The following is a 23,097-nucleotide window of genomic DNA, read 5'->3' on the forward strand; positions in this document are numbered from 1 at the left end:
ACAGTTACAGTGAGTGACCAATACCCTGAATAAACAGTGACTCTGTACAGTTACACAGTGAGTGACCCTTACCCTGAATAAACAGGGACTCTGTGCAGTTAGTGAGTGACCCTTACTCTGAATAAACAGTGACTCTGTACAGTTACACAGTGAGTGACCCTTACCCTGAATAAACAGTGACTCTGTACAGTTACACAGTGAGTGAACCTTACCATGAATGAACAGGGACTCTGTACAGTGACAGTGAGTGACCCTTATTCTGAATAAACAGCGACTCTGTACAGTTACAGTGAGTGACCCTTATTCTGAATAAACAGTGACTCTGTACAGTTACAGCGAGTGACCCTTACTCTGAATAAACAGTGACTCTGTCCAATTAGTGAGTGACCCTTACCCTGAATAAAGAGTGACACTGTACAATTACACAGTGAGAGACCCTTACCCGAAATAAACAGTGCCTCTGTACAGTTAGTGAGTCACCCTTACCCTCAATAAACAGTGACTCTGTACAGTTACACAGTGAGTGACTCTTACCCTGCTGAATAAACAATGACTCTGCACAGATACACAGTGAGTGACCTTTACTCTGAATAAAGTGATTTTGTACAGTTACACAATGAGTGACCCTTACTCTGAATAAACAGTGACTCTGTACAGTTACACAGTGAGTGAACCTTACTATGAATGAACAGGGACTCTGTACATTTACAGTGAGTGACGCTTACCCTGAATAAACAGTGACTCTGTACAGTTACAGTGAGTGACCAATACCCTGAATAAACAGGGACACTGTGCAGTTAGTGAGTGACCCTTACTCTGAATAAACAGTGACTCTGTACAGTTACACAGTGAGTGACCCTTACTTTGAATAAACAGTGACTCTGTACAGTTACACAATGAGTGACCCTTACCCTGAATAAACAGTGACTCTGTACAGTTACACAGTGAGTGACCCTTACTCTGAATAAACAGTGACTCTGTACAGTTACACAGTGAGTGACTCTTACTCTGAATAAACAGTGACTCTGTACAGTTACACAGTGAGAGAGCCTTACCCTGAATAAACAGTGACTCTGTACAGTTACACAGTGAGTGACTCTTACTCTGAATAAACAGTGACTCTGTACAGTTACACAGTGAGTGACCCTTACTCTGAATAAACAGTGACTCTGTACAGTTACACAGTGAGTGACTCTTACTCTGAATAAACAGTGACTCTGTACAGTTACACAGTGAGTGACCCTTACTCTGAATAAACAGTGACTCTGTACAGTTACACAGTGAGTGACTCTTACTCTGAATAAACAGTGACTCTGTACAGTTACACAGTGAGTGACCCTTACTCTGAATAAACAGTGACTCTGTACAGTTATACAGCGAGTGACCCTTACCCTGAATAAACAGTAACTCTGTACAGTTATCCAGTGAGTGACCCTTACTCTGAATAAACAGTGACTCTGTACAGTTACACAGCGAGTAACCGGTACCCTGAATAAACAGTGACTCTGTACAGTTACACAGTGAGTGACGCTTACTCTGCATAAACAGTGACTGTGTACAGTAAGTGAGTGACCCTTACTGTGAATAAACAGTAGCTCTGTACAGTAACACAGTGAGTGACCTTTACCCTGAATAAACAGTGACTCTGTGCAGTTAGTGAGTGACCCTTACTGTGAATAAACAGTGACTCTGTACAGTTACACAGTGAGTGACCCTTACCCTGAATAAACAGTGACTCTGTACAGTTACACAGTGAGTGACCCTTACCCTGAATAAACAGTGACTCTGTACAGTTACACAGTGAGTGAAACTTACCATGAATAAACAGTGACTCTGTACAGTTACACAAGGAGTGACCCTTACTATGAATAAACAGTGTCTCTGTACAGTTAGTGAGTGACCCTTACTCTGAATAAACAGTGACTCTGTACAGTTACAGTGAGTGACCCTTACCCTGAATAAACATTGAGTCTGTACAGTTACAGTGAGTGAACCTTACCGTGTATAAACAGTAACTCTGTACAGTTACACAGCGATTGAACCTTACCCTGAATAAACAGTGACTCTTTTCAGTTACACAGTGAGTGACCCTTACCATCAATAAACAGTGACTCTGTACAGTTACACAGTGAGCGACACTCACCCTGTATAAACAGTGACTCTCTATAGTCACACAGCGAGTGACCCTTACCCTGAATAAACAGGGACTCTACAGCTACAGTGAGTGACCCTTACCCTGAATTAATAGTGACTCTGTACAGTTACACAGTGAGTGAACCTTACTATGAATGAACAGGGACTCTGTACATTTACAGTGAGTGACGCTTACCCTGAATAAACAGTGACTCTGTACAGTTACAGTGAGTGACCAATACCCTGAATAAACAGTGACTCTGTACAGTTACACAGTGAGCGACGCGCACCCTGTATAAACAGTGACTCTGTACAGTTACACAGTGAGTGACCCTTACCCTGAATAAACAGGGACTCTGTGCAGTTAGTGAGTGACCCTTACTCTGAATAAACAGTGACTCTGTACAGTTACACAGTGAGTGACCCTTACCCTGAATAAACAGTGACTCTGTACAGTTACACAGTGAGTGAACCTTACCATGAATGAACAGGGACTCTGTACAGTTACAGTGAGTGACCCTTACTTTGAATAAACAGTGACTCTGTACAGTTACACAATGAGTGACCCTTACTATGAATAAACAGTGACTCTGTACAGTTACAGTGAGTGACCCTTATTCTGAATAAACAGCGACTCTGTACAGTTACAGTGAGTGACCCTTATTCTGAATAAACAGTGACTCTGTACAGTTACAGCGAGTGACCCTTACTCTGAATAAACAGTGACTCTGTCCAATTAGTGAGTGACCCTTACCCTGAATAAAGAGTGACACTGTACAATTACACAGTGAGAGACCCTTACCCGAAATAAACAGTGCCTCTGTGCAGTTACACAGTGAGTGACTCTTACCCTGCTGAATAAACAATGACTCTGCACAGATACACAGTGAGTGACCTTTACTCTGAATAAAGTGACTTTGTACAGTTACACAATGAGTGACCCTTACTCTGAATAAACAGTGACTCTGTACAGTTACACAGTGAGTGACCCTTACTCTGAATAAACAGTGACTCTGTGCAGTTACACAGTGAGTGACTCTTACTCTGAATGAACAGTGACTCTGTACAGTTACACAGTGAGTGACCCTTACTCTGAATAAACAGTGACTCTGTACAGTTACACAGTGAGTGACCCTTACTCTGAATAAAGTAACTTTGTACAGTTACACAATGAGTGACCCTTACCCTGAATAAACAGTAACTTTGTACAGTTATCCAGTGAGTGACCCTTACCCTGAATAAACAGTGACTCTGTACAGTTACACAGTGAGTGACCCTTACTCTGCATAAACAGTGACTGTGTACAGTAACAGTGAGTAACCCTTACTCTGAATAAACAGTGACTCTGCACAGTTACACAGTGAGTGAACCTTACTCTGAATAAACAGTGACTGTGTACAGTAACAGTGAGTGACCCTTACTCTGAATCAACAGTGACTCTGTACAGTTACACAGTGAGTAAACCTTACCCTGAATAAACAGTGACTGCGTACAGTTACAGTGAGTGACCCTTACCCTGAATAAACAGTGACTCTGTACAGTTACACAGTGAGTGATCCTTACCCTAAATAAACAGTGACTCTGTACAGTTACACAGTGAGTGACCCTTACTCTAAATAAACAGTGACTGTACAATTAGTGAGTGAACCTTACCATGAATGAACAGGGACTCTGTACAGTTACAGTGAGTGACCCTTACCCTGAATAAACAGTGACTCTGTACAGTTACACAATGAGTGACCCTTACTATGAATAAACAGTGACTCTGTACAGTTACACAGTGAGTGACCCTTACTCTGAATAAACAGTGACTCTGTACAGTTACACAGTGAGAGAGCCTTACCCTGAATAAACAGTGACTCTGTACAGTTAAAGTGAGTTACCCTTACTCTGAATAAACAGTGACTCTGTACAGTTATACAGCGAGTGACCCTTACCCTGAATAAACAGTAACTCTGTACAGTTATCCAGTGAGTGACCCTTACTCTGAATAAACAGTGACTCTGTACAGTTACACAGCGAGTAACCGGTACCCTGAATAAACAGTGACTCTGTACAGTTACACAGTGAGTGACCCTTACTCTGCATAAACAGTGACTGTGTACAGTAAGTGAGTGACCCTTACTGTGAATAAACAGTAGCTCTGTACAGTAACACAGTGAGTGACCTTTACCCTGAATAAACAGTGACTCTGTGCAGTTAGTGAGTGACCCTTACCCTGAATAAATAGTGACTCTGTACAGTTACACAGTGAGTGACCCTTACCCTGAATAAACAGTGACTCTGTACAGTTACACAGTGAGTGAAACTTACCATGAACAAACAGTGACTCTGTACAGTTACACAAGGAGTGACCCTTACTATGAATAAACAGTGTCTCTGTACAGTTAGTGAGTGACCCTTACTCTGAATAAACAGTGACTCTGTACAGTTACAGTGAGTGACCCTTACCCTGAATAAACATTGAGTCTGTACAGTTACAGTGAGTGAACCTTACCCTGTATAAACAGTAACTCTGTACAGTTAGTGAGTGACCCTTACCCTGAATAAACAGTGACTCTGTACAGTTACACAGTGAGTGAAACTTACCATGAACAAACAGTGACTCTGTACAGTTACACAAGGAGTGACCCTTACTATGAATAAACAGTGTCTCTGTACAGTTAGTGAGTGAACCTTACCCTCAATAAACAGTGACTCTGTATAGTTACAGTGAGTGACCCTTACCCTGAATAAACATTGAGTCTGTACAGTTACAGTGAGTGAACCTTACCCTGTATAAACAGTAACTCTGTACAGTTACACAGCGATTGAACCTTACCCTGAATAAACAGTGACTCTGTACAGTTACACAGTGAGTGCCCCTTACCCTGAATAAACAGTGACTCTTTTCAGTTACACAGTGAGTGACCCTTACCATCAATAAACAGTGACTCTGTACAGTTACACAGTGAGCGACACTCACCCTGTATAAACAGTGACTCTGTATAGTCACACAGCGAGTGACCCTTACCCTGAATAAACAGGGACTCTACAGCTACAGTGAGTGACCGTGACCCTGAATAAACAGTGGCTCTGTGCAGTTAGTGAGTGACCCTTACCCTGAATTAATAGTGACTCTGTACAGTTACACAGTGAGTGAACCTTACTATGAATGAACAGGAACTCTGTACATTTACACTGAGTGACGCTTACCCTGAATAAACAGTGACTCTGTACAGTTACAGTGAGTGACCAATACCCTGAATAAACAGTGACTCTGTACAGTTACACAGTGAGCGACGCGCACCCTGTATAAACAGTGACTCTGTACAGTTACACAGTGAGTGACCCTTACCCTGAATAAACAGGGACTCTGTGCAGTTAGTGAGTGACCCTTACTCTGAATAAACAGTGACTCTGTACAGTTACACAGTGAGTGACCCTTACCCTGAATAAACAGTGACTCTGTACAGTTACACAGTGAGTGAACCTTACCATGAATGAACAGGGACTCTGTACAGTGACAGTGAGTGACCCTTATTCTGAATAAACAGCGACTCTGTACAGTTACAGTGAGTGACCCTTATTCTGAATAAACAGTGACTCTGTACAGTTACAGCGAGTGACCCTTACTCTGAATAAACAGTGACTCTGTCCAATTAGTGAGTGACCCTTACCCTGAATAAAGAGTGACACTGTACAATTACACAGTGAGAGACCCTTACCCGAAATAAACAGTGCCTCTGTACAGTTAGTGAGTCACCCTTACCCTCAATAAACAGTGACTCTGTACAGTTACACAGTGAGTGACTCTTACCCTGCTGAATAAACAATGACTCTGCACAGATACACAGTGAGTGACCTTTACTCTGAATAAAGTGATTTTGTACAGTTACACAATGAGTGACCCTTACTCTGAATAAACAGTGACTCTGTACAGTTACACAGTGAGTGAACCTTACTATGAATGAACAGGGACTCTGTACATTTACAGTGAGTGACCAATACCCTGAATAAACAGGGACACTGTGCAGTTAGTGAGTGACCCTTACTCTGAATAAACAGTGACTCTGTACAGTTACACAGTGAGTGACCCTTACTTTGAATAAACAGTGACTCTGTACAGTTACACAATGAGTGACCCTTACCCTGAATAAACAGTGACTCTGTACAGTTACACAGTGAGTGACCCTTACTCTGAATAAACAGTGACTCTGTACAGTTACACAGTGAGTGACTCTTACTCTGAATAAACAGTGACTCTGTACAGTTACACAGTGAGAGAGCCTTACCCTGAATAAACAGTGACTCTGTACAGTTACACAGTGAGTGACTCTTACTCTGAATAAACAGTGACTCTGTACAGTTACACAGTGAGTGACCCTTACTCTGAATAAACAGTGACTCTGTACAGTTACACAGTGAGTGACTCTTACTCTGAATAAACAGTGACTCTGTACAGTTACACAGTGAGTGACCCTTACTCTGAATAAACAGTGACTCTGTACAGTTACACAGTGAGTGACTCTTACTCTGAATAAACAGTGACTCTGTACAGTTACACAGTGAGTGACCCTTACTCTGAATAAACAGTGACTCTGTACAGTTATACAGCGAGTGACCCTTACCCTGAATAAACAGTAACTCTGTACAGTTATCCAGTGAGTGACCCTTACTCTGAATAAACAGTGACTCTGTACAGTTACACAGCGAGTAACCGGTACCCTGAATAAACAGTGACTCTGTACAGTTACACAGTGAGTGACGCTTACTCTGCATAAACAGTGACTGTGTACAGTAAGTGAGTGACCCTTACTGTGAATAAACAGTAGCTCTGTACAGTAACACAGTGAGTGACCTTTACCCTGAATAAACAGTGACTCTGTGCAGTTAGTGAGTGACCCTTACTGTGAATAAACAGTGACTCTGTACAGTTACACAGTGAGTGACCCTTACCCTGAATAAACAGTGACTCTGTACAGTTACACAGTGAGTGACCCTTACCCTGAATAAACAGTGACTCTGTACAGTTACACAGTGAGTGAAACTTACCATGAATAAACAGTGACTCTGTACAGTTACACAAGGAGTGACCCTTACTATGAATAAACAGTGTCTCTGTACAGTTAGTGAGTGACCCTTACTCTGAATAAACAGTGACTCTGTACAGTTACAGTGAGTGACCCTTACCCTGAATAAACATTGAGTCTGTACAGTTACAGTGAGTGAACCTTACCGTGTATAAACAGTAACTCTGTACAGTTACACAGCGATTGAACCTTACCCTGAATAAACAGTGACTCTTTTCAGTTACACAGTGAGTGACCCTTACCATCAATAAACAGTGACTCTGTACAGTTACACAGTGAGCGACACTCACCCTGTATAAACAGTGACTCTCTATAGTCACACAGCGAGTGACCCTTACCCTGAATAAACAGGGACTCTACAGCTACAGTGAGTGACCCTTACCCTGAATTAATAGTGACTCTGTACAGTTACACAGTGAGTGAACCTTACTATGAATGAACAGGGACTCTGTACATTTACAGTGAGTGACGCTTACCCTGAATAAACAGTGACTCTGTACAGTTACAGTGAGTGACCAATACCCTGAATAAACAGTGACTCTGTACAGTTACACAGTGAGCGACGCGCACCCTGTATAAACAGTGACTCTGTACAGTTACACAGTGAGTGACCCTTACCCTGAATAAACAGGGACTCTGTGCAGTTAGTGAGTGACCCTTACTCTGAATAAACAGTGACTCTGTACAGTTACACAGTGAGTGACCCTTACCCTGAATAAACAGTGACTCTGTACAGTTACACAGTGAGTGAACCTTACCATGAATGAACAGGGACTCTGTACAGTTACAGTGAGTGACCCTTACTTTGAATAAACAGTGACTCTGTACAGTTACACAATGAGTGACCCTTACTATGAATAAACAGTGACTCTGTACAGTTACAGTGAGTGACCCTTATTCTGAATAAACAGCGACTCTGTACAGTTACAGTGAGTGACCCTTATTCTGAATAAACAGTGACTCTGTACAGTTACAGCGAGTGACCCTTACTCTGAATAAACAGTGACTCTGTCCAATTAGTGAGTGACCCTTACCCTGAATAAAGAGTGACACTGTACAATTACACAGTGAGAGACCCTTACCCGAAATAAACAGTGCCTCTGTGCAGTTACACAGTGAGTGACTCTTACCCTGCTGAATAAACAATGACTCTGCACAGATACACAGTGAGTGACCTTTACTCTGAATAAAGTGACTTTGTACAGTTACACAATGAGTGACCCTTACTCTGAATAAACAGTGACTCTGTACAGTTACACAGTGAGTGACCCTTACTCTGAATAAACAGTGACTCTGTGCAGTTACACAGTGAGTGACTCTTACTCTGAATGAACAGTGACTCTGTACAGTTACACAGTGAGAGAGCCTTACCCTGAATAAACAGTGACTCTGTACAGTTAAAGTGAGTGACCCTTACTCTGAATAAACAGTGACTCTGTACAGTTATACAGTGAGTGACCCTTACCCTGAATAAACAGTAACTCTGTACAGTTACACAGTGAGTAACCGGTACCCTGAATAAACAGTGACTCTGTACAGTTACACAGTGAGTGACCCTTACTCTGCATAAACAGTGACTGTGTACAGTAACAGTGAGTGACCCTTACTCTGAATAAAGAGTGACTCTACAGTTACACAGTGAGTGCTCCTTACCCTGAATAAACAGTGACTGCGTACAGTTACAGGGAGTGACCCTTACCCTGAATAAACAGTGACTCTGTACAGTTACACAGTGAGTGCTCCTTACCCTGAATGAACAGCGACTCTGTACAGTTACACAGTGAGTGATCCTTACCCTAAATAAAGAGTGACTCTGTACAGTTACACAGTGAGTGACCCTTACTCTGAATAAACAGTGACTCTGTACAATTAGTGAGTGACCCTTACCCTGAATAAAGAGTGACACTGTACAATTAAACAGTGAGAGACCCTTACCCTAAATAAACAGTGCCTCAGTACAGTTAGTGAGTGACCCCTACCCTGAATAAACAGTGACTCTGTACAGTTACACAGTGAGTGACCCTTACTCTGAATAAACAGTAACTCTGTGCAGTTACACAGTGAGTAACCCGTACTCTGAATAAACAGTGACTCTGTACAGTTACACAGTGAGTAACCCATACTCTGAATAAACAGTGACTCTGTGCAGTTACACAGTGAGTAACCCGTACTCTGAATAAACAGTGACTCTGTACAGTTACACAGTGAGTAACCCGTACTCTGAATAAACAGTGACTCTGTGCAGTTACACAGTGAGTAACCCGTACTCTGAATAAACAGTCATTCTGTACAGTTACACAGTGAGTGACCCTTACCCTGAATCAACAGTCATTCTGTACAGTTACACAGTGAGTGACCCTTACTCTGAATAAACAGTGACTCTGTACAGTTACACAGTGATTGACCCTTGCTCTGCATAAACAGTGGCTCTGTACAGTTGCAAAGTGAGTAACCCGTACCCTGAATAAACAGTGACTCTGTACAGTTACACAGTGAGTGACCCTTACCTTGAATAAACAGAGACTGCGTACAGTTACAGTGAGTGACCCTTACCCTGAATAAACAGTGACTCTGTACAGTTACACAGTGAGTGATCCTTACTTTGAATAAACAGTGACTCTGTACAGTTACACAGTGAGTGACCCTTGCTCTGCATAAACAGTGGCTCTGTACAGTTGCAAAGTGAGTAACCCGTACCCTGAATAAACAGTGACTCTGTACAGTTACACAGTGAGTGACACTTACCTTGAATAAACAGAGACTGCGTACAGTTATAGTGAGTGACCCTTACCCTGAATAAACAGTGACTCTGTACAGTTACACAGTGAGTGAACCTTACCATGAATGAACAGTGACTCTGTACAGTTACACAATGAGTGACCCTTACTATGAATAAACAGTGACTCTGTACAGTTACACAGTGAGTGACTGTTACCCTGCTGAATAAACAGTGACTCTGTACAGTTACAGTGAGTGACCCTTATTCTGAATAAACAGCGACTCTGTACAGTTACAGTGAGTGACCCTTATTCTGAATAAACAGTGACTCTGTACAGTTACAGCGAGTGACCCTTACTCTGAATAAACAGTGACTCTGTCCAATTAGTGAGTGACCCTTACCCTGAATAAAGAGTGACACTGTACAATTACACAGTGAGAGACCCTTACCCGAAATAAACAGTGACTCTGTCCAGTTACACAGTGAGTGACTCTTACCCTGCTGAATAAACAATGACTCTGCACAGATACACAGTGAGTGACCTTTACTCTGAATAAAGTGACTTTGTACAGTTACACAATGAGTGACCCTTACTCTGAATAAACAGTGACTCTGTACAGTTCCACAGTGAGTGACCCTTACTCTGAATAAACAGTGACTCTGTGCAGTTACACAGTGAGTGACTCTTACTCTGAATGAACAGTGACTCTGTACAGTTACACAGTGAGAGGGCCTTACCCTGAATAAACAGTGACTCTGTACAGTTAAAGTGAGTGACCCTTACTCTGAATAAACAGTGACTCTGTACAGTTATACAGTGAGTGACCCTTACCCTGAATAAACAGTAACTCTGTACAGTTGTCCAGTGAGTGACCCTTACTCTGAATAAACAGTGACTCTGTACAGTTACACAGTGAGTAACCGGTACCCTGAATAAACAGTGACTCTGTACAGTTACACAGTGAGTGACCCTTACTCTGCATAAACAGTGACTCTACAGTTACACAGTGAGTAAACCTTACCCTGAATAAACAGTGACTGCGTACAGTTACAGGGAGTGATCCTTACCCTAAATAAACAGTGACTCTGTACAGTTACACAGTGAGTGACCCTTACTCTGAATAAACAGTGACTCTGTACAATTAGTGAGTGACCCTTACCCTGAATAAAGAGTGACACTGTACAATTAAACAGTGAGAGACCCTTACCCTAAATAAACAGTGCCTCAGTACAGTTAGTGAGTGACCCCTACCCTGAATAAACAGTGACTCTGTACAGTTACACAGTGAGTGACCCTTCCTCTGAATAAACAGTAACTCTGTGCAGTTACACAGTGAGTAACCCGTACTCTGAATAAACAGTGACTCTGTACAGTTACACAGTGAGTAACCCGTACTCTGAATAAACAGTGACTCTGTGCAGTTACACAGTGAGTAACCCGTACTCTGAATAAACAGTGACTCTGTACAGTTACACAGTGAGTAACCCGTACTCTGAATAAACAGTGACTCTGTGCAGTTACACAGTGAGTAACCCGTACTCTGAATAAACAGTGACTCTGTACAGTTACACAGTGAGTGACCCTTACCCTGAATCAACAGTCATTCTGTACAGTTACACAGTGAGTGACCCTTACTCTGAATAAACAGTGACTCTGTACAGTTACACAGTGATTGACCCTTGCTCTGCATAAACAGTGGCTCTGTACAGTTGCAAAGTGAGTAACCCGTACCCTGAATAAACAGTGACTCTGTACAGTTACACAGTGAGTGATCCTTACTTTGAATAAACAGTGACTCTGTACAGTTACGCAGTGAGTGACCCTTGCTCTGCATAAACAGTGGCTCTGTACAGTTGCAAAGTGAGTAACCCGTACCCTGAATAAACAGTGACTCTGTACAGTTACACAGTGAGTGACCCTTACCTTGAATAAACAGAGACTGCGTACAGTTACAGCGAGTGACCCTTACTCTGAATAAACAGTGACTCTGTCCAATTAGTGAGTGACCCTTACCCTGAATAAAGAGTGACACTGTACAATTACACAGTGAGAGACCCTTACCCGAAATAAACAGTGCCTCTGTACAGTTACACAGTGAGTGACTCTTACCCTGCTGAATAAACAATGACTCTGCACAGATACACAGTGAGTGACCTTTACTCTGAATAAAGTGACTTTGTACAGTTACACAATGAGTGACCCTTACTCTGAATAAACAGTGACTCTGTACAGTTACACAGTGAGTGACCCTTACCCTGAATAAACAGTGACTCTGTACAGTTACACAGTGAGTTACCCTTACTCTGAATAAACAGTGACTCTGTGCAGTTACACAGTGAGTGACTCTTACTCTGAATGAACAGTGACTCTGTACAGTTACACAGTGAGAGAGCCTTACCCTGAATAAACAGTGACTCTGTACAGTTAAAGTGAGTGACCCTTACTCTGAATAAACAGTGACTCTGTACAGTTATACAGTGAGTGACCCTTACCCTGAATAAACAGTAACTCTGTACAGTTATCCAGTGAGTGACCCTTACTCTGAATAAACAGTGACTCTGTACAGTTACACAGTGAGTAACCGGTACCCTGAATAAACAGTGACTCTGTACAGTTACACAGTGAGTGACCCTTACTCTGCATAAACAGTGACTGTGTACAGTAACAGTGAGTGACCCTTACTCTGAATAAAGAGTGACTCTACAGTTACACAGTGAGTGCTCCTTACCCTGAATGAACAGCGACTCTGTACAGTTACACAGTGAGTGATCCTTACCCTAAATAAAGAGTGACTCTGTACAGTTACACAGTGAGTGACCCTTACTCTGAATAAACAGTGACTCTGTACAATTAGTGAGTGACCCTTACCCTGAATAAAGAGTGACACTGTACAATTAAACAGTGAGAGACCCTTACCCTAAATAAACAGTGCCTCAGTACAGTTAGTGAGTGACCCCTACCCTGAATAAACAGTGACTCTGTACAGTTACACAGTGAGTGACCCTTACTCTGAATAAACAGTAACTCTGTGCAGTTACACAGTGAGTAACCCGTACTCTGAATAAACAGTGACTCTGTACAGTTACACAGTGAGTAACCCGTACTCTGAATAAACAGTGACTCTGTGCAGTTACACAGTGAGTAACCCGTACTCTGAATAAACAGTGACTCTGTACAGTTACACAGTGAGTAACCCGTACTCTGAATAAACAGTGACTCTGTGCAGTTACACAGTGAGTAACCCGTACTCTGAATAAACAGTGACTCTGTACAGTTACACAGTGAGTGACCCTTACCCTGAATCAACAGTCATTCTGTACAGTTACACAGTGAGTGACCCTTACTCTGAATAAACAGTGACTCTGTACAGTTACACAGTGATTGACCCTTGCTCTGCATAAACAGTGGCTCTGTACAGTTGCAAAGTGAGTAACCCGTACCCTGAATAAACAGTGACTCTGTACAGTTACCCAGTGAGTGACCCTTACCTTGAATAAACAGAGACTGCGTACAGTTACAGTGAGTGACCCTTACCCTGAATAAACAGTGACTCTGTACAGTTACACAGTGAGTGATCCTTACTTTGAATAAACAGTGACTCTGTACAGTTACGCAGTGAGTGACCCTTGCTCTGCATAAACAGTGGCTCTGTACAGTTGCAAAGTGAGTAACCCGTACCCTGAATAAACAGTGACTCTGTACAGTTACACAGTGAGTGACCCTTACCTTGAATAAACAGAGACTGCGTACAGTTACAGTGAGTGACCCTTACCCTGAATAAACAGTGACTCTGTACAGTTACACAGTGAGTGATCCTTACTTTTGAATAAACAGTGACTCTGTACAGTTACACAGTGAGTGACCCTTACCCTGAATACACAGTGATTCTGTACAGTTACACAGTGAGTGACCCTTACTCAGAATAGATAGTGACTTTGTACGTTGCACAGTGAGTGACCCCTACCCTGAATAAACAGTGACTTTGTAGAGTTATACAGTGAGTGCCCCTTACCTGAATAAACAGTCACTTTGTACAGTTATACAGTGAGTGATCATTACCCTGAAAAACCGTGATTTTATACAGTTATAGATTGAGTGACATTTCCTCTGAATAAACAGTGACTCTCTACAGTTACACATTGAGTGACTCTTACTCTGAATAAACAGTGACTCTGTACAGTTAAACAGTGAGTGAACCTTACCCTGAATAAACAGTGACTCTGTACAGTTACACTGAGTGACCCTTACTCTGAATAAACAGTGACTCTGTACAGTTAAACAGTGAGTGACAATTACTCTGAATAAACAGTGACTCTGTACAGTTAGTGAGTGACCCTTACCCTGAATAAACAGTGACTCTGTACAGTTACACAGTGAGTGACCCTTACCCTGAATAAATAGTGACTCTGTACAGTGAGGGACCCTTACCCTGAATAAACAGTGACTCTGTACAGTTAGTGAGTGACCCTTACCCTGAATAAACAGTGACTCTGTACAGTTACACAATGAGTGACCCTTACTCTGAATAAACCGTGACTCTGTACAGTTACACAGTGAGTGACCCTTACCCTGAATAAACAGTGACTCTGTACAGTTACACAGTGAGTGACTCTTACTCTGAATAAACGACTGTGTAGTTACACAGTGAGTGACCCTTACCCTTACTCAGTGTGTTGTACCTGCCTCTTTGTATATACCAGTGTACAAAATGTGCAACTGACTCCTTACCTGTCTCCAGTATATCCCACATCACAGGTGCACCCCCCTGTGATATGATGGCACTTTCCATGGTAACACTCTGGACAGGTCGAGTCACAGCCAACCCCAAAGGTCCCAGATACACAGGGAGAGTCACACCTAGGCATCGACACAAAGATTAGTTGTTGTGTACTCACAGACTGTACAACTGATTCCCAATATCGAAAACATCAAAGATCCAACAGTACTTGGCGCAATCCAGAGCAGTTTTGCGTCTGAGTCAGAAGGTCGTGGGCTCGAGTCCCACTCCAGAGACTTGAGCACAAAATCCAGTCTCACACTCCAGTGCAGTACTGAGGGAGCACCGCACTGTCGGAGGGGCAGTACTGAGGGAGCACCGCACTGTCGGAGGGGCAGTACTGAGGGAGAGCTGCACTGTCAGAGGGGCAGTACTGAGAGAGCGCCGCACTGTCGGAGGGGCAGTACTGAGGGAGCTCCGCACTGTCAGAGCGGTAGTACTGTGGGAGTGCCGCACTGTCGGAGGGGCAGTACTGAGGGAGCTCCGCACTGTCAGAGCGGCAGTACTGAGGGAGAGCCGCATTGTTGGAGGGGCAGTACTGAGGGAGCGCCGCACTGTCGGAGGGGCAGTACCGAGGGAACGCCGCACTGTCAGAGGGGCAGTACTGAGGGAGCGCCGCATTGTCGGAGGGGCAGTACTGAGGGAGCGCCGCACTGTTGTAGGGGCAGTACTGAGGAAGCGCCGCACTGTCGGAGGGGCAGTACTGAGGGAGTGCCGCACTGTCGGAGGGGCAGTACTGAGGGAGCTCCGTACTGTCGGAGGGGCAGTACTGAGGGAACGCCGCACTGTCGGAGGGGCAGTACTGAGGGAGCGCCGCACTGTCGGAGGGGCAGTCCTGAGGGAGCGCCGCAGTGTCGGACGGGCAGTACTGAGGGAGCGCTGCACTGTCGAAGGGGCAGTACTGAGGGAGAGCTGCACTGTCTGAGGGGCAGTACTAAGGGAGCGCCGCACTGTCAGAGGGGCAGCACTGAGTGAGCGCCGCACTGTCGGAGGGGCAGTACTGAGGGAGAGCTGCACTGTCGAAGGGGCAGTACTGAGGGACAGACGCACTATCAGAGGGGCAGTACTGAGGGAGTGCCGCACTGTCCGAGGGGCAGTACTGAGAGAGCGCTGCACTGTCGGAGGGGCAGTACTGAGGGAGCGCTGCACTGTCGGAGGGGCAGTACTGAGGGAGCGGTGCACTGTCAGAGGGGCAGTACTGAGGGAGTGCCGTACTGTCGGAGGGGCAGTGCTGAGGGGGAGCTGCGCTGTCTGAGGGGCAGTGCTGAGGGAGCGCTTCACTGTCGGAGGGGCAGTACTGAGGGAGCGCCGCACTGTCAGAGGGGCAGTACTGAGGGAGCGCCGCACTGTCGGAGGGGCAGTACTGAGGGAGCGCCGCACTGCCGGAGGGGCAGTACTGCGGGAGCGCCGCACTGTCGGAGGGGTAGTACTGAAGGAGCGATTCATTGTCGGAGGGGCAGTACTGAGGGAGCGCTGCACTGTCGGAGGGGCACTACTGAGGGAGAGCCGCAATGTCGGAGGGGCAGTACTGAGGGAGAGCCGCACTGTCGGAGGGGCAGTACTGAGGCAGCGCCGCACTGTCAGAGGGGCAGTGCTGAAGGAGCGATTCACTGTCGGCGGGGCAATACTGAGGGAGCGCCGCACTGTCGGAGGGGCAGCACTCTGGGAGCGCCGCACTGCTGGAGGGGCAGTACTGAGGGAGCGCCGCACTGTCAGAGGGGCTGTACTGAGGGAGCGCCGCACTGTCGGAGCGGCAGTACTGAGGGAGCGCTGCACTGTCGGAGGGGCAGTACTGAGGGAGAGCCGCACTGTCGGAGGGGCAGTACTGAGGGAGCTCCGCACTGTCAGAGCGGCAGTACTGAGGGAGAGCCGCATTGTTGGAGGGGCAGTACTGAGGGAGCGCGCACTGTCGGAGGGGCAGTACTGTGGGAACGCCGCACTGTCGGAGGGGCAGTACTGAGGGAGAGCCGCACTGTCAGAGGGGCAGTACTGAGGGAGCGCCGCATTGTTGTAGGGGCAGTACTGAGGAAGCGCTGCACTGTCAGAGGGGCAGTACTGAGGGAGAGCCACACTGTCGGAGGGGCAGTACTGAGGGAGCGTCGCACTGTCGGAGGGGCAGTACTGAGGGTGTGCCGCACTGTCGGAGGGGCAGTACTGAGGGAGCTCCGTACTGTCGGAGGGGCAGTACTGAGGGAACGCCGCACTTTCGGAGGGACAGTACTGAGGGAGAGCCGCACTGTCAGAGGGGCTGTTCTGAGGGAGCGCCGCATTGTTGGAGGGGCAGTACTGAGGGAGCGCCGCACTGTTGTAGGGGCAGTACTGAGGAAGCGCCACACTGTCAGAGGGGCAATACTGAGGGAGAGCCACACAGTCGGAGGGGCAGTGCTGAGGGAGAGTCGCACTGTCGGAGGGGCAGTACTGAGGGAGCGCCGCACTGTCGGAGGGGCAGTACTGAGGCAGCTCCGCACTGTCGGAGGGGCAGTACTGAGGGAGTGCCGCACTGTCGGAGGGGCAGTACTGAGGGAATGCTGCACTGTCGGAGGGGCAGCACTGAGTGAGAGCCGCACTGTCAGAGGGGCAGTACTGAGGGAGCGCCGCATTGTTGGAGGGGCAGTACTGAGGGAGCGCCGCACTGTTGTAGGGGCAGTACTGAGGAAGCGTCGCACTGTCAGAGGGGCAGTACTGAGGGAGAGCCACACTGTCGGAGGGGCAGTACTGAGGGAGAGTCGCACTGTCGGAGAGGTAATACTGAGGGAGCGCCACGCTGTCGGAGGGGCAGTACTGAGGGAGCGCCGCACTGTCGGACGGGCAGTACTGAGGGAGAGCTGCACTGTCAGAGGGGCAGTACTGAGGGAGAGCCGTACTGTCGGAGGGGCAGTACTGAGGGAGCGCCGCACTGTCGGAGGGGCAGTACTGAGGGAGAACCGCACTGTCTGAGCGGCAGTACTGAGGGAGAGCCGCACTGTTGTAGGGGCAGTACTGAGGGAGCGCCGCACTGTCAGAGGGGCTGTACTGAGGGAGCGCCGCACTGTCGGAGGGGCAGTGCTGAGGGAGCGCCGCACTGTCGGAGGGGCAGGACTGAGGGAGCACCGCGCTGTCGGAGGGGCAGGACTGAGGGAGCGCCGCACTGTCGGAAGGGCAGTACTGAGGGAGCGCTGCACTGTCGGAGGGGCAGTACTGAGTGAGCGCCGCACTGTCGGAGGGGCAGTACTGAGGGAGCGCCGCACTGTCGGAAGGGCAGTACTGAGGGAGCGCCGCACGGTCAGAGCGGCAGTACTGAGGGAGCGCCGCACTGTCGGAAGGGCAGTACTGAGGGAGCGCCGCACGGTCAGAGCGGCAGTACTGAGGGAGCGCCGCACTGTCGGAGGGGCAGTACTGAGGGAACGCTGCACTGTCCAAGGTGTCGTCTTTTGGATGAGACGTTAAACTGACGCTCTGTCTGCCCCCACAGGTGGATGTGAAAGATCCCACGGCCACTATTAGAAGGAGGGCAGGGGAGTTTTCCCGGTGCCCTGCCCAATAACTATCCCTCAACCAACATGAGAAAGAGATTATCTGGTCATTTATCTCATTGCTGTTTGTGGGAGCTTGCTGTGCGCAAATTGGTTGCTGCGTTTCCCTACCAAACAAAGCTAACCAACTTCAGAAATAATTAATTGGCTGTAAAGCGCTTTGGGACTTCCTGTGGATGTGAAAGGTGCTCTAAGAATGTGTGTCTTTCTGAATTGAATCACTTCAGTTACCCGAATAAATCTGCTTCATAAAACTAAGCGCGGTGGAGTGGATTCCAGCCGCGGGTGCCGTACCTGGGCCTGATCCATCCCGCGTTGCAGGCGTGGCAAATCCCGGTCTCGGCGTCGCAGAATTCCCCATCCCGGCACGCAGGGCATTTCTCCGCGCACTGGTCGCCGTGGAAACCCGGGGAGCAGGGCTGGTCACAGCGGCTCCCGTCCCAGCCGGGCTCGCAGGGCTGACAGAAACCATCGACGGGGGAGCAGGGCTGAGCGTCTTTGCAGCGGCCGCACCTGTGACGGGGAGGACAACACGGGTCAGATGTAACGGAACGGACGGTCGGCCGAGTTGTAGCAGACTGGTCGTGCTCTCCCTGGCATTGAACGCGGGGACACAAGGACCACAGATAGTCTTCAGGTGAAGTGTGGCTAGACCAGGAGGCAGAGACGTAACTCCGACCCCAGTGTAAAGTTAGGCATTCTGTCCTTATTTTTACATTTGCATTATAAATCCCTCCGCCCACTTTTATAATGGAAAAATCCTATGTAAACTGTCACGCTGCAATTACAAAAACAATTTGCATTTATATAGCACCTTTAACGCAGTAAAACGTCCCAGGGTGCTTCACAGGAGCCTTATCAGATAAAATTTGACACCAAGCCACACAAGGAGACCAAAAGCTTGGTCAAAGCGGTCGGTTTTAAGGAGCGTCTTAAAGGAGGCGAGTGAAGCGGAGATATGGAGGGGTTTAGGGAGAGAATTCCAGTGCCTAGGATAAGGCAGCTGAAGGCACGGCTGCCAATGATGGAGCGATTAAAATTGGGGATGCGCAAGAGGCCAGAATTTGGAGGAGCGCAGATATTTCAGAGGGTTGTAGGGCTGGAGGAGGTAACAGAGATAGGGAGGGGGCGAGGCCATGGAGGGATTTAAACACAAGGATGAGAATTTTTAAATCAAGGCGCTGCCGGGCTGGGAGCCAATGTTGGTCAGCGAGCACACCCTCCCGCCAGTGTTGGTGCTGCAGCGCCCCCATTAGAAGGAGAGGGGATATTACAGTGTGACATGTTTACACAGAATTTCTCCATTATAAAAGTGGATGCAGAATAGAAAAGATTTACAGGAAGTGCATGCAGTGCTATGATCTTTAATACATTGTGTAGATGTAGCCAGTTGTGGCTGGTCTAATACGTGAGTGCAAAAGACAAGGCTGAAGCATTTGCAACTATCTTCAGCCAGAAGTGCCGAGTGGATGATCTATCTCGGCCTCCTCCTGAGGTCCCCAGCATCACAGATGCCAGTCTTCAGCCCATTCAATTCACTCCACGTGATGTCAAGAAACGGCTGAAGACACTGGATACTGCAAAGGCTATGGGCCCTGACAACATTCCGGCAATAGTACTGAAGACTTGTGCTCCAGAAATAGCTACGCCTCTAGCCAAGCTGTTCCAGTACAGCTACAACACTGGCATCTACCCGGCAATGTGGAAAATTGCCCAAGTATGTCCTGTCTACAAAAAGCAGGACAAATCCGACCCGGCCAATTACCGTCCCATCAGTCTACTCTCAATCATCAGCAAAGTGATGGAAGGTGTCGTCGACAGTGCTATCAAGCGGCACTTACTCAGCAATAACCTGCTAACTGACGCCCAGTTTGGGTTCCGCCAGGGCCACTCAGCTCCTGACCTCATTACAGCCTTGGTCCAAACATGGACAAAAGAGCTGAACTCAAGAGGTGAGGTGAGAGTGACTGCCCTTGACATCAAGGCAGCATTTGATCGAGTGTGGCATCAAGGAGCCCTAGCAAAACTGAAGTCAATGGGAATCAAGGGGAAAACTCTCCATTGGTTTGAATCATACCTAGCACAAAGGAAGTTGGCTGTGGTTGTTGGAGGTCATTCATCTCAATCACATGACATCACTGCAGGAGTTCCTCAGGGCAGTGTCCTAGGCCCAACCGTCTTCAGCTGTTTCATCAATGACCTTCCCTCCATCATAAGGTCAGAAGTGGGGATGTTCGCTGATTATTGCACACTGTTCAGCACCATTCGAGACTCGTCAGATACTGACGCAGTCCGTGTCCATATGCAGCAAGACCTGGACAACATTCAGACTTGGGCTGACAAGTGGCAAGTAACATTCGCACCACACAAGTGCCAGGCAATGACCATCTCCAACAGGCGAGACTCTAACCATCTCCCCTTGACATTCAATGGCATTACCATCGCTGAATCCCCCACTATCAACATCCTGGGGGTTACCATTGATCAGAAACTGAACTGGACCAGCCATATAAATACTGTGGCTACAAGAGCAGGCCAGAGGCTGGGAATTCTGCGGCGAGTGTCTCACCTCCTGACTCCCCAAAGCCTTTCCACCATCTACAAGGCACAAGTCAGGAGTGTGATGGAATACTCTCCACTTGCCTGGATGAGTGCAGCTCCAACAACACTCAAGAAGCTCGACACCATTCAGGATAAAGCAGCCCGCTTGATTGGTACTCCATCCACCACCTTCAACGTTCTCTCCCTCCACCACCGGCGCACTGTGGCTGCAGTGTGTACCATCTACAAGATGCACTGCAGCAACTCGCCAAAGCTCCTTCAACAGCACCTTCCAAACCCGCGACCTCTACCACTTAGAAGGACAAGGGCAGCAGACGCATGGGAACATCACCACCTACAAGTTCCCCTTCAAGCCACACACCATCCTGACTTGGACCTGTATCGCCATTCCTTCACTGTCGCTGGGCCAAAATCCTGGAACTCCCTTCCTAACAACATTGTGGGTGTACCTACACCATATGGACTGCAGCGGTTCAAGAAGGCGGCTCACCACCATCTTCTCAAGGGCAATTAGGGATGGGCACTAAATGCAGGCCTAGCCAGCGACGCCCACATCCCATCAATGAATAAAAAAATTAAAAAATAAAAATGTGATTTTCTAGCACTCTGCAGCAATCTGCATCAAAGACACAGTAACTGTACAATGGGCCGTATTTTCCGATCAGAGGCCTCGGAACTTACCCGAGGGCTCCCGGGGCGCCTACACTTCCGCTCCTGGGCCTCTCCAAATTCCAAGTGCGCAGGGCCCACGTATCCCAGTGTCGCGGGCGATTCGAAAGCGTCCCTGGGATCACGTGGGCCAGGCCAGCCAATAGGAGAAGGGAATCTCCCTTTATACACTTGACAGATCGACCCGTCAAATATATGAATGGAGATCAATGAAAAAACATAGTAAAACTTTAAATAATTTTTTTTTTAAACCATCTCCTTTTTAAAATTAGTTGAAATTACAATAAATTTAATATTTTAAACAAATATTTAATTATTTGAAAAACATAATTAAAGTGTTTTATGGGGCTAAAAATAAACTTACCATTTTTTAAGGTATTTTTAACTGATAAATCAGTGAAAAAATCTTTTTTTTTACTTTTTTCAACTCTTATCCTGGTAAAAGCAGGCCTTACGCCTTACGAGGTGTAAGAATTGTAAGGGTTTTCTGCGGGCGGAGGGTCTCCAGAAAGCGGAACTCTCCGCCCGCAGAGCCGCTTCTCCCGGGCAGCTGGAGGATCTGTCAAGACCATTCTTCACTGATCGGAAATGTCGGTTTTCAGTGCATGCGCTGTGCATGCCTGAAACCGGCATTTCCGATGCCCCTACGGATGGGTACATAGCGCGTACCCACCCGTAGGGATCGGAATATACGGACCAATATGACATCCAGTACTTGTCGATCTCTCCTGGTGCCTGTGCCGGCTCTTTGAAAAAGCTCTCCAATTTAGTCCCACTCCCCCTGCTCTTTCCTCATAGCCCTGCAATGAGCCATAAGAACATAAGAACATAAGAAGTAGGAGCAGGAGTAGGCCATACGGCCCCTTGGGCCTGCTCCGCCATTCAATAGGATCATGGCTGATCCGAACCTAGACTCACGTCCACTTCCCTGCCCGCTCCCCATAACCCCTAATTCCCTTATCAGCTAGGAAACTGTCTATCTCCGTTTTAAATTTATTTAATGTCGCAGCTTCCACAGCTCTCTGAGGTAGCAAATTCCATAGATTTACTACCCTCTGAGTGAAGAAGTTTCTCCTCATCTCAGTTTTGAAAGGGCAGCCCCTTATTCCAAGATTATGTCCCCTAGTTTTAGTCTCACCCATCAGTGGAAACATCCTCACCGCATCCACCCGATCAAGCCCCCTCACAATCTTATATGTTTCGATAAGATCGCCTCTCATTCTTCTGAATTCCAATGAGTAGAGGCCCAACCTACTCAACCTTTCCTCATAAGTCAACCCCCTCATCTCCGGAATCAACCGAGTGAACCTTCTCTGAACTGCCTCGAGAGCAAGTATATCTTTTCTTAAATATGGAAACCAAAACTGTACGCAGTATTCCAGGTGTGGCCTCACCAGTACCCTGTATAACTGAAGCAAGACTTCCCTGCTTTTATACTCCATCCCCCTTGCAATAAAAGCCAAGATTCCATTGGCCTTCCTGATCACCTGCTGTACCTGCATACTAACCTTCTGTGTTTCATGCACCAGGACCCCCAGATCCCTTTGTACTGTAGCACTTTACAGTTTCTCTCCATTTAGATAATAACTTGCTCTTTGATTTTTTCTGCCAAAGTGCATAACCTCACACTTTCCAACATTATATTCCATCTG

The 23,097-nt window shown here is 46.8% G+C and overlaps 1 protein-coding gene across 3 annotated transcripts in view; it reads right to left on the reverse strand.

Moving 5' to 3' along the window:
- Positions 1 to 23,097, reverse strand: part of scarf1 (scavenger receptor class F, member 1) — a 79,539-nt gene that overhangs the window by 43,335 nt on the left and 13,107 nt on the right. For all 3 annotated transcript variants that reach the window (XM_085964646.1, XM_085964648.1, XM_085964647.1), the window contains exons 5-6: positions 18,509 to 18,727; positions 14,654 to 14,782 (exon numbers count right to left, since the gene is read on the reverse strand). In XM_085964646.1, the coding sequence (XP_085820772.1) occupies positions 14,654 to 14,782; positions 18,509 to 18,727 (348 nt within the window). The remainder of the gene's footprint in view (positions 1 to 14,653; positions 14,783 to 18,508; positions 18,728 to 23,097) is intronic.

This window comes from Somniosus microcephalus, chromosome 22 (assembly GCF_052327205.1).
Source record: "Somniosus microcephalus isolate GS21.2 chromosome 22, FLI_Smic_1.0, whole genome shotgun sequence".
Classification (NCBI taxonomy): Eukaryota; Metazoa; Chordata; class Chondrichthyes; order Squaliformes; family Somniosidae; genus Somniosus; species Somniosus microcephalus.